Source organism: Vanessa tameamea, chromosome 16 (genome assembly GCF_037043105.1).
Source record: "Vanessa tameamea isolate UH-Manoa-2023 chromosome 16, ilVanTame1 primary haplotype, whole genome shotgun sequence".
NCBI classification, from domain to species: Eukaryota; Metazoa; Arthropoda; class Insecta; order Lepidoptera; family Nymphalidae; genus Vanessa; species Vanessa tameamea.
The window spans coordinates 2157385-2170488 of NC_087324.1; the positions used below are offsets into that span (position 1 = coordinate 2157385).

General features: G+C 34.2%; 1 protein-coding gene across 2 annotated transcripts in view; it reads left to right on the forward strand.

Moving 5' to 3' along the window:
• Nucleotides 1-13104, forward strand: part of LOC113395765 (tRNA dimethylallyltransferase) — a 249494-nt gene that overhangs the window by 235645 nt on the left and 745 nt on the right. For both annotated transcript variants that reach the window (XM_026633441.2, XM_064217279.1), the window contains exon 5: nt 6100-6215. In XM_026633441.2, coding sequence (XP_026489226.2) covers nt 6100-6215 — 116 coding nt within the window. The remainder of the gene's footprint in view (nt 1-6099; nt 6216-13104) is intronic.

Sequence of the window (13104 nt, forward strand, 5' to 3'; positions counted from 1 at the left end):
CTTTTTGGCGATAGAATATATTATACGTGGGTGGTGTACCCAGATCGGATTAGACAAAGCCCTGCCAAAGCCCTTCAATCAAATAAATCAGCGCTAGTAATCAGCGTTAATAATAGAAGAATTTAGTTATTATATTAAGCATTGTCCAGTGTGAGAAGACCCAGCAATGATCATTGAATGAATGATGACGATTTGTCGTAAAAAATACTTGCACGTTGATAATCTGGCAAGATTTTTAAATATCTCTATTATTTTATGCTTTAACCGAAGATTAATGACCGACCGAGATAGGTATCGACTGAGTCTAGAATTTAAATCAGTCTCGTATGCACTAAACCAAGTTGAACGATCGCGTAATAGCTTTAATTCGGCACACATCGGTATGCGAAACATGATCAAAGATTTGAGCCTGTTTTAAAGATGCATGCCTTTTATTCCAAGTTAAGATTGAAGTTTAACAGTTTAACATAAAACGCTAGTTAATAATGTCGCCCTGTAGCAGGGCCGGACCGTAAGTTTAAGGGGCCCTGTTTTTTTTTTTTTTCTCACTGGAAAGACGCGTTACGCGCTTCCCCCGCGTAATGGAAAGTGGGGGGGGGACTCCCCTGAGCCCTGGACGCCGAGTGCGCCCAGGTACGTTTACCCACTAAAAACCAGCAGTACCAGGCCCGCCGTGGGTGACCCCAGATCCTCCTGCCATCGGGCGATCAGGGCTTGCTGGGCTAGAGCCCTGATCCGCCCGACCTCCGCCGACCCTGGACGGTCGCCGCGGTCCCTCGCCTCGACCCGGAACCGGTACACCTCCGCGAGCACCTCCGCCTGGAGCTCCCGGGGCGGATCGCCCGCGAGAAGTGTCGCCGCAGTCCACGACACCGTACGGTACACTCTGATGCCTCTCACCGCTATGACCCTCTGCGGCTTCCGCAGCAGGGCCCGATTGTCAGCGGTGACGGTGTCTACCCAGATCGGGGCACCGTACAGTGCCATCAACCTCACTACGCCGGAATAAAGACGCCGGCATAGCGATCCCGGCCCCCCCACATTCGGAAGGAGGCGGCCAAAAGCGGCGGCGGCGTTGATGAGCCTCGGACCGAGATGGACAAAATGCTGCCCGAAGCTCCATCGACCGTCTAGGATGAGGCCCAGATACTTCATCTGGGCCTGCACCTTGATCACCGTCCCCCGGACGGTGATACTCGCCCCTCGTGGGGGTCCTTGCCGTGGACCGTGGAACAGGAGGGCCTCCGTTTTGGATATGGAGACCCTCAAGCCCAGCATTCCCATACGGTCCACGGTGAGAGCCGTTCCGACCTCGGCGAGGCGAGCCGCCTCCCGAAAGTCCCGCCCAGTCGCCGTGACGAGGGTGTCGTCAGCGTAACACAACACTCCCATCCCGGGAAGAACGGGAGCTCGCAGGAGCCAGTCGAAACCGACGTTCCACAGAATTGGGCCGACAACCGACCCCTGTGGAACGCCGCAACCCACCCGACGCCGGACCAACCTCCCATTGACCGCCCGCCCAGAGGACCTCCCTGTCCTGGAGGTATGCCTCCAGCAGCCTCCTGAGATAGGTCGGCACTCCATGGTATCGGAGTGCCTTCCGTATCGTCTCCGACCGACCTCCTCGAGATGCTGAACGAGACGGGCTGCGAGGACCTTCTCGAAGAGTTTGCCCGTCTCGTTTGGCCTGTATGCCGAAGGGGAATCCATCGACCGACCTTCCTTCGAAGTTTAGGGGGCCCTGGGCTAACACTACTTAGGGGCCCACCTAAGAACGTAGAGTTGAATTAAATTAATTGAATGGGTTTGATTAATTGCAGGACTCGCAGAGCTGTAAGCCATACGATCTGTTTAATTTAATAATGTTATGGATTCTTCTTTCGCATTATCGTCTATTTTTGACTTTGAATTGACTTAGCTGGGGCCCCCTTGAATCCACGGGGCCCTGGGCTGAAACCCAAAAAGCCATATGGTAGATCCGGCCCTGCCCTGTAGTGTAAGCCTCGTTTTTATATTCCGGCTGTTTTTTTCCAATTTATTTTAACTAATTAAACACCCTACTTAGTGGTAGCACTTTGCGCTAGTACGCCTGGGTACCACCACCCACTTGTCAAGTATTCTACTGCCAAACAGCAGTACCCAGTGTTTTTGTGTTCCAGTTTAAATGGTGAGTGAGCCAGTGTAACTATAAGCACAAGGGACAACCTTGGGAAGGTTGGTGGCGCATTGGTGATGTAAGGAATGGTTTATATTTCTTACAGCGCCATTGTCTATTTCTGAATACTATTACTAAATTTCCACGAGCTCATTACACTCTCGTGCTCGGAATGGAAAACATCTCGAGAAAACCTGCAGAATATATCAGAAGAATATCTGAAACTCCTGTATACACCTGCATTGGAGCAGCCTAGTGGAATAATCTCCTAACCTTTTCTAAAGGCAGTCTTATCCCAGCTGTGGCATTTACGAGCTGATAACATAAATAAATCAATCGATATCTTGTTCAATCGGAACCATATAATTTGTTACGGAACAATAAATATTTAAAAAATATTTTAAATAGATCGTACATCAAAGTGATCTTGAAATGAGAATTATCATTATTAAATAACTTATCCAAGATCATAGCGAACGTAAGATATACGAAAACGTGTTCTAATCAATACAATAATTCAAACTATTAAAAATATTAATTGTTTTATTATAATTGCATTTATTCATATATAACAAGCATATTGAATAAAATTGATTACGTAACGAGAAACAATGTAGGTATAGTCTAGTCACGAATGACTAGAACTTGGATTTCTGAATACTTATTGATCTCCGAATTAGCTAGTGCTATTCTCCGGGACGACTGGCTGTTTATTAAGGGTACAATAAAAAAAATTACTACAATTTAATTCCGAAATATTTTTTAATCGCATATGATTATAACACAATGCTGTGATTAATTATTTTTTAATAATCGTTAGTGCCAAAATCTATTAGAAAGTTTTATTGATTTATTCATTTAATAGTTTGAAAATAGAATTATAGGTAATTAGTCCCTGACATAGATAACAAAAAATTTAAACAAAGAAGTTTAATTTTATAAAAAATATATAATAATACATATCATGTTAATTATATACATTTATATATAAAGGGCATAATAGTTAAAAGCGTAGTTTTAAAACAATTGTTTTTATAAAAAATCAAGAATTGGATTGGGTACACGTTGTACGAATAAAAATTTTGGATTAATTGCCGGTGCTTTGTCGGGTCTATTAAAAGTAGGCTGTATAACCGCATATCCGTGCCTAATGGGAATAAAAAAATTGAAAATCAAAGAGTGACCGACTTCAAATTTAAACGGAAAATATACCCAAGCAAAAAAAATTCAACCGAATTATTAACCTCCTCCTTTTTTGAATTCGTTGAAAAAAGCAATGGAAGTTATTCTAATTTTGAATTATTTGAAGCCTTTGTTTATTTTTTGCATATAAACAAACTGTAAATTGTATTGCTATTTATATATCTACCTTATGTAACGTCTGGTCACGATTAAAGGTACGGAGGCGCATATAATTATGTTCAACAGAAATTACACACGTGTGTCATTATTGATCGAATCTTGTTTTATTTATAACAGTAATCACGAAATATATTTGCGTTTCATATTTCTGTGTAGACATTTTCAAAATAACTAAATTAATTTTAAAAATACATTCTTAAAAACATATTTACCCGTTTTTTATATAAAAAATCACGTTAACCGTTGAGGAGTTCCTTCGTCTCGAGCTTATACTAGAAGTATTATCAGGTCATGATTACATTAAAATGTATAGTCGTCGAAACAGAAGTGATTCCAATTCAGCTTCCTGGATTAGAAATGAACAAACTAAAACACAAACATTGAAAGTAAAAAAAAAAAATTGTTATTGCAATTATGTTACATTTTATGTAATTAATTTATTAAATCCCAATCTCTTAATTATAAGTAGATTTTACAGTAAAGGCTCTTTAACAATGAATAGATGCATCTACAAATCTGATAATATTTTAATATTATTTGTTATTATCTTCTCATAGTATTTGGCACAAGGCTATACAAGCTAACATTAAATTAAGGCTTTATACAAACTGGCAACACAAACAGAGAACTTAAAAATAAAAATAAATGTTTTTAAATAGAATGTAGTTTAAATTTAGGCCTTTTAAATTTTTTTTTATATTCTAAATAATTTAAAAATTGACAAATGTTAAATCATCGACATAATTAAATGATTGGTTAAATTATCTTTATAATCAAGTGAAAAACGTAAACTAATTACGTAATTAAATTTCGCGAAATGGCGTCTACCATCCGACATTTAATAATTACGACGTGGACTTTCGATATTTTTACAAACTCTGCTAAGCGACAAGTTTATGAATGTAACACATGAAAATACAAATACCACAAATGTTTAACATTTTAAAATCACACGTATTACATTATTATATGAAAAAAAAATGCAATGTATATTTTCACTAGGCGATATAAAGTGAATTCATTGGTCAAAAAGTTTTGATATGCCATTACACTGCGGGGATTTGTTTCTTCATAACTGTGAGAATTCTTCGTCGGAGATTACATCTAGTTTTGTCATACAAACGTCAAATAGGAATAATTTGTAGGCGAGTTAACGAATACCGAAGGTTTTAATTATTAAGGAATTTATCATTCGAATAAATATTTGTGGAATTTTATCGCGTATCTTTATTATTTTAAGATATATTTATACAATTATATAAATTTATTAGTTAATTATATACAAGTACGTCAGATACAACAGTATAGTTATAATATTATACATATACGTATATATCAGTTATATAAGACGGACGTTTTGCTGGCGTAGATTCATAAGAGTATATACCTAGATATTTATGCTGTTTTGGTCTATTTTTACTAGATCTTCAAAATTTGTGATTGATGATTGACTCTGAGGTGTCTCGGGGTTAAAAGTTAGTATCTGCCATATTGTACGTAATAATTTTAATAAGGTTCGTTTACAAAAAGGAAAAATTAATTATGGATTTTTTTTTTCGCTATATTTGATGCATATTTTTTATACACAATTTTTATTTTAACAAGTAAGTAATGTTCTGGCTATCAGCCATCTCCAAGGAAAAGTTTTTAAGAGACGTTCTGTTTCCATGACATGACCATATCGGTTTGACCCAACTCGCGTCGCCCGAGTTCTTTGCACCGCCTGCATCCTGGGTTAGGACTGGCCTGGATTGTTATATATTATGCAAAAGACTTACTGCTGCTGCGTTTAAAAAATTAACCGCCTCGTTGGTCCAGTGGCTAGATATAAGGCCCCAGAACCCCGAGGCCCTGGATTCAAACCACAGGACGAGCTGATAAAAACTTATTGCGTTTTTCTATCAAAAAAATAAACAGTAACAGCCCAGATTTCGGAAATGAGAAGTCTGTACACTCCCGTGCCTAGAAAAGCAGGTAAAACTATTTCTTGCAGGTTGGATAGATTTACTTCTAAATCAAATTAATATGATCTTTCTTACTGATTTCGGCCAGATCGGTCGTCCTCAATAGACTCTTCAATTTCGTGTGACATTTAATAGTTCACAGTAGTTTGGCGACTTCCGTGGTCGAGTAGTTTGTGCACCGGTTTTAATGGGTACGCCACTCCGAGGTCCCGGGTTCGATGTAGAAAAAGTTCATTAGTTATCTATGTTTTCTTGGGTCTGGGTGTTTATGGTACCGTCGTTACTTCTGATTTTCCATAACACAAGTGCTTTAGCTACTTACATTGGGATCATAGTAATGTATGTGATGTTGTCCACTATTTAAATTTAAATGTCGCACAAACACTAGTGCACGCTGACCCCTTCCACGCCATTCCGTCGTTCTTCGACGGTCAACAAAAATCCAACGCGGCCGTAAAGAATTCAGGTGGAGGTTTGAATACGAACATATGACCGACAATGATTCGCTGTATATAATCATAATTATAAAAAACATCAACAACATTTATTTTTAAATTAAAACAACTTTTATAATAATTTCGAAAAATTAATAAAAAATATGTTCCTGTTTTGTTGCAGACGGTCCACGACGAACGTTTGAACTCGAGGGTGGATGCCATGCTGGAACAGGGTTTGATCGATGAACTGCTAGACTTTCACGACAGACACAACAAGCAAAGGATAAGGGATGGAACGTTAGTACCTACGACAAGTTCACTTACAAAAAACACTGTCTATACGGGGCAGGATTTAGGGGATCCTGGGCTACAACACCGGGGCCTCACACAAAACACATAATTCCGACGAGTTTTAATATAAAATATGCGTAGATATAATAAAACATAATTATAATTCCATCTACGTATAATATTTCTATATGATTTAATTTTTTAAATAATAGCTATGGTTAATTTGTTCTGTAACATATTATTGACTAAATGAAAATAAGGACATTTGTTGCCTCAGAGCCTCTAGATCTCTAAATCCGGCCCTGTGTCTATTTAGTAGTATATAAAATTACAATTTAAGGTGTCAAAACTTTCATACGTGATACATAAATACTCTGTTGATATTTTCGACTGCTAAGCGCGATTTAGAACGGACTTAATGCTTATTTGAAAACGGCAGAAAAACCTACTCAATGAATAATGTGATTAATTAAACGATATCAAAATATATTATTCAAAGTAGATATAGTAACCATCTAGAGACTATATGCATAATATAGATTAAAAAATATATATTGAGTCTCTTTTCGTCTTCATCGTGTATGAAAAATATTTTGATTTAAAACGTTTAATTACGTATTTGGAATGCGCAAGTTTCTCACGATGTTTATAGACCATAGAGCCATAAATAAATCACAATATACACCTATCAAATTTAACTACATATCACAATAATAACTGTCATAGATCTTTTTATTTTTTGATTTACCCCCAATACTCTACAACACAATGTTCTAAGTTTATTTTGTATATCTGTGGTATCGTAACTCCGAAACGGTTTTATTATGATTAGTTTTTTTTTAAGGCAGATTGTCAAATGTACTATCTAATAGTAGGTTGCCTTTAAATATAGGCAATGGAAGAAATAGCTAAACCTTACCATAAACGCAGTACCGACTACTGCAACTGAGATGTTACATAATGCCCCTCCACCAATGCACAAACATTATTAGGGCTATAGGGCCGTAATATAAATCACATATGTCAAGACAATGGCACTTAATCAATCAATCGATACTACCGCCACTAAAAAACTCAATAAACATGTAAAACCTAAAGCAGTTGGCGAATACCTTAATATACGAGACAAAGGGCACTCCATACTCGCAAATTATCCGTGAAATTAAATCGATTAAATGTATCGATCCGGCCTTTGTTAATGCTTGAAACAAAAAATGAGACAAGCGACTTTATAAAAACGTTTAATATAAAAATGTGGTGATACAACAATCAGGTGTCATTAAATTGGACTAAGAAATAATTATTTAAATTATATACAAGGTTCATAGCGGTTTTTTTATTTATTTAGTAATGGCAACATTAAAGTATTTGTTACACCAATGAGGCTTAGAATTTATATATTACGCTGTTCTTTTTTTATTCGAGTACGTATTTCTTAGTTATTTATTAAAAAGTTTTACATTAAAACGTATTAACATATTGCTCCTCATGTCCTAATTTTCAAAACATATTGTTTACAAACAAACAGCCCTAAAATACTGTTCTCGTATGACAATGGGGTAAAAAATAAAAAAGCGTAAGAAAGAAAGATGGCGGCTGTCGGGCAACGGCCGTGCGAGAGGGCGAGTGCATCTGCTACGGTTGCGGGAATGGGCTCAGGTTTCATGGTATTTCTACGTGATAGTTTCTTGTCTTTGGTCCTGGTATTTATATTTTATTTAAACAAATATCAACCATACATCCATTTTTATTTAAATCGATCAAGAATCATTTATTTTTGTTGATTAATTAGTGACTCTTAAAACGTTTCAGTCGTAAAGTCGTAAATAATTTTACGAGTAATGTCAATAGTTTTATTTCTATTTAATACAAATTTAATGCGTACACATAATTTGTAGCTATAATAACAATATTTCAATAAGAGCAAACAAATGCCATTAGTAAATTAATAAACTTGTAAGTATCAAGACTTCTTTGTCCAGCTATAGAAGTGTAACGTTCTCGACCACTAGCCAGTAGCAACCGCAAGCTACTACACTAGCATTGCCGCCAATGATCTGTGATTGTTATTCTATAATAATCTGGATATGACATAGACTTCGGTTTAATCTGTTTTATATATCTATATAAAATATAAATATATATTTTTTTTACTTTACCTTTTATTCATTAAAATTCATTAAATAGCTACCCGTTCGGGGAACATTCCGGTTTTACATACGTATATACATATGTACATACGTCCGGGTACAATAAGGATTTGTATAGAAATTTTAAATTGAACAAAGAAAAAAACATGTTTTTGCCGACTAGAAAAATTAAAATTCTTGGCTTTTCTCTACTATAATATGCAAATATTACACAAATAAAATCTCTTTGTTGATGTAAACTGCATAAAAATCCGTTGCATAGGTTAAAAGATCTAACCGTATAGACGGCGCGTAGCCATTTTGTTTTGTAGAATTGTTTTATAAAAAAAAACGATTTAATAACATTAATACCAATTTACACTATAACATGATAACACGTATTATGAGTTATTAAATAGATATAGTATAGTCGTCTCATTACCTACTAACGCAATAGGTAAAATAGGTGCCTATTCAATTATTGGTTTTAGTATGTGTATTCCTAGATCCTATAGCATATAGTAATATGTGTCTATTTTACGTGCAGTGTGCGACATTGGTTGTGTAACGGTTATGACGAAAATAGATTTCATTAGTACTGTTGTTCATTAGTACATTAATTATATTATATGACACATCTAGTTTTTCTCTATCAGCACTTATAAGCTTTCCCTCTTGCGGGGCGATTTGTTCATTAAACCAACTTTAACAACCACTGTTAGTGTTGGAGTACATTCCCTGACCCCAATAAGAGCATTACGAAACTGAAGCCCTAAGCCCTAAGGAAAAACCTAGCGTCAAAGAAATTACATAACAGTATAGGAATGGAAGTTCTTTTAAGAAGCTCGTTGTTACTTCGATATCGGCTTTTGACTTTATCCACGGATATATAAATATTTTGTTTAAAATAGACGCGTTCAAATTATCTAAATGGGTATAGGGGTACTGTGACGACGAATGCAGCAGATCACGATGTTCTGGATTTAAATCCCATCCAATACAAGTTGATGTTTTTAGTGAAGAAATTCGTAGTTAGAATTTCTGAGGTATAAGATCACAGTGATACAATATCTTGCCTGAGAAACATTTGTAGGCTGATGAAACTAGTCGACGGTAACTGAGATACTATAATCTAATTACTTCTAAAAGCAAAGTATGAAGTTTTAATTTTTTTTATATATAGATAGTGTCGCACTACAAAGGAACTAAAATGAACGAGCCAACTTTATTATTTTCGTGTGCGCGACACTCGCCAAACGTCATAATATTTTAACAGTGCGCGTGTTAGTGGCCATTTCTTTTTTCGACGCGTTCTACGTTTTGACAGTCTATATAAATAAAATCAAAGGTATAAAGCGATAGGTTAACTTAAACTATAATTTATAGACACTATGTTTTTTTTAATTAAATACAAAATACATTCTTTTTTCTATATAAATATATATTACGATGAAAATATAATAAAATAGACGGTCGTATTAAAAACAAAATACTATACGTAATCTCATGTACATATTCAATCAGTATTTATCATTTGTCAAACCAATTAAATAAAGCAAATAAGGATGAATAAAATTAATTAATTCTTACATCGATTCATTCAATGAGGTATCAATAACTTATAAAGCAATACTATAATAATAATTTTACAATGTAAACATTTTAATTTAAAAAATTGTGACGTATGTTGAATTCATTTTTGAATTTCGAATATCTGCTCTCTTGTGTTCCTTTAATGGAATGTTCTAGTTTAAATCGAATACAATGCACGTAATTAGAAATTAAGATTTTATTGTTTTGTTTATAGATCATCGTTAGTTAAAATATGTGAAATATTTCATGAAATATTCCATATACATCAAAATAAATGACTGATTTGAGTAGCTATGACTTATGAAACAATCAAGTGTCGTAAAATCTGGTAGACAAGGCGTATTAATAACTTGAAACTTTTTTAATTTCAATAATAAAACGATATAAGAAAAGATGATGAACTTGTATACAAAATTAAAACAATCTTGAACATTGAAAGTAAGCCTTTTTCGCTTTTTTTTTTCTTTGTCAAAGGCAAAGGTCTTAATCATTTGATGCATTAATTAGATGTTTTACGACTTTAATAATGAATTATTATATTCAACCCTTGACTTTTCGCGGCAAATCTATTAATACAATTAAATGTCTAGGTTTTATGGGTTTGGACAATTAAATGGTGACTGACTAATAGTCATTCGACATAGCTTTAAATTATCACTACAATTCTGCAAAATTAAAAGTGCTACATATTTATGTCTCTAGTAGAACTTGCGTGATGCGCGCAGATAACTAACCGCCATCATTGTTTTTATTTATTTATATACATATATATTAGAACATATCCATTTTAAAATTATAATTGCTTCATTATACACGAGGTCGGGACAACTAATTTTAAAACAAGTTAACAATTGTTTATTCTTTAACTTAATTGCTTGTGTGGTTTCTGATGAACGTGTCATTAACGAAATAAGATATTTCACACAGATGCATACTGGTAACACAACCAACAGCCAACGAACAGATACAAAAACTGTAACGCTTAGTTACTTGACCTAAGTTTTCGACTTAACTGAGTCAAGTTTAGCAAATAATCTTCTGATCCCGTTCGGAGGCCCACAAATCTAGCTACGGTCCTTTCATTGAATTTACATGGTGGAAGGTTTCTTATAATAAATATTTGACTAGAAAACATGAATATAGCCATAAAATTTGGCATAACATTTTTTACCTTTCGTCCCATAAAAAAAAAATTCTAATTTCAAAAATCGAACACATGTTAATAAAAAGTGGACTAAATTAAGAACTAAACAATCACTCGCTTAGTATAAAAATGTAATGTAAAGAAAATTTTAAACAGTATAACGCCTATATTCTATTCCTCACTTTCAATCCGATAATTCCATCATCGACAACAGAATCAGTATTCAGGTATAGCCTATTTTTTTATTTATTGAATAACTCGATATCCTTATAGACGAACATCCAAATATGATAATCGCAAGGTAAATATTGACAAACCGCCTCTTACGTGATGTTTGCACATGAGTGGTAACATGTAAATACAGGGGTCAATGGACGATACCGCGCCGTGGTTATGCTTTTCAAATCGCGTATATGTTCAGGATGATCGAGTTAAATCGACTATTAAACAGTTTTTAAGTCAAAATAAAGTTAGTATTTGTAATATAAGTGGTCAAAATTGTAAAGAAAAATATTTTTAACGGCACGGAAGCTATATTAATGTCTGACGAGTTAAATGTGTGTCGCAGGCCAAAGTTTAGGTCGTTTGGAATCATTTGTCCTCTCCTCACACACTCCTGGTCTCCCATACGTATCTCTTAATATGTAAAAACAAATTACGTGATTAATTACTATAAATTTTAATGATTTCAATGCTTCGGAAATATTTCTTTTCGTTTATTTTTGACAATTTTCAAAGCTAAAGATTTAAAACAGGTAATATAAGTAGTTCTTATATTCTTTTTCCTTATTTTCTATTTAATATTAATTTTGAATTTACTGGTTTTAAATAATTAGTAATTAAATTACAATTAGTTTTTTTTTTCAATTCAAATAGAATTTAAAATATAATACAAAATATTAATTGTAATATATATGAAATACTGTTTTAAAAAATAAGTAATATCGCACTTGAGCTAGACGTTTCATAGACTTATTTCTCTACGTTTCTGATTCTTGTCTATTTCTGTTTCATAATGTTTACGTTAGTTTTTACTTTTTGCAGATAAAACGCCGCACTGAAAACCCACACGTGTAATAAATCGATTCGAGTAGTTAAATCGGTATCGCTTTTCGCGGAATCGATTCGTTTTTCGTTTTTATAATCGAAACAAAATTATCCGCGTCACGGACACGCACGAGTGTATTTCTTGTGTTGTAGTACTCAATGATACTATTTAATTGAAATTATAGAAACGAATATAAAACATTTACTTTTTATAGATTTTAGTTACAATGTACGGAAAATCACATGATTAGTAACTTTACCTTACAATAAAGCAAACTCCAAATACATTTCGTTCTAAGGAACCTTTATTGTTTAATAAACAAAAAACGCCGTAGCGAGTAATCAATGGAAGGTCACTCAACTACACAAAGAACCATTTATTTACTCATAAATAAAAACATAGACAGAGTAAATCAGCTTAACATATTTTCAAGTGAAGCGGTTTTACAAAAACCATTCAAAATAAAAGGTTCATTATGGCTTACCAGAAAAAGTATTCTAATTATAATGTTCACCACTATTAGCTACTTTTGGACGAATAAAAATATATAGCAAGAATAAATTAAATAGTTTGTAATGTGTATCCATAAATTCAAAGGGAAAAAACGCTCAAGCGCATCGCGTAAGCTTCACAAAATTATATTGCCTTTTTAATTGCCTTAATTTCAAGAAAGTGTGAGGGGTTCCCTTCGCTTATATATAAATTTAAAACTTAAAATTCAATGTGTAAGGTGCACTTTTATTTAACCCACATCGCGTTTCGTAATATGATGTATTGAGACTTTGTAATTGAAACAATTGCTACGTTTTTATTTTAACAGATAAATAAGGGGGCAGATAAATAATGCATTCTGCATTAGGATAAGTTTAGCTGCGTTCATTATTATGCTGGAGTAAATGTAACATACATTTTTAAACTGTAAATGTAACATACAGTTTAAAACTTTTAATATATCAATTACAAATAAAAAAAACATTGATT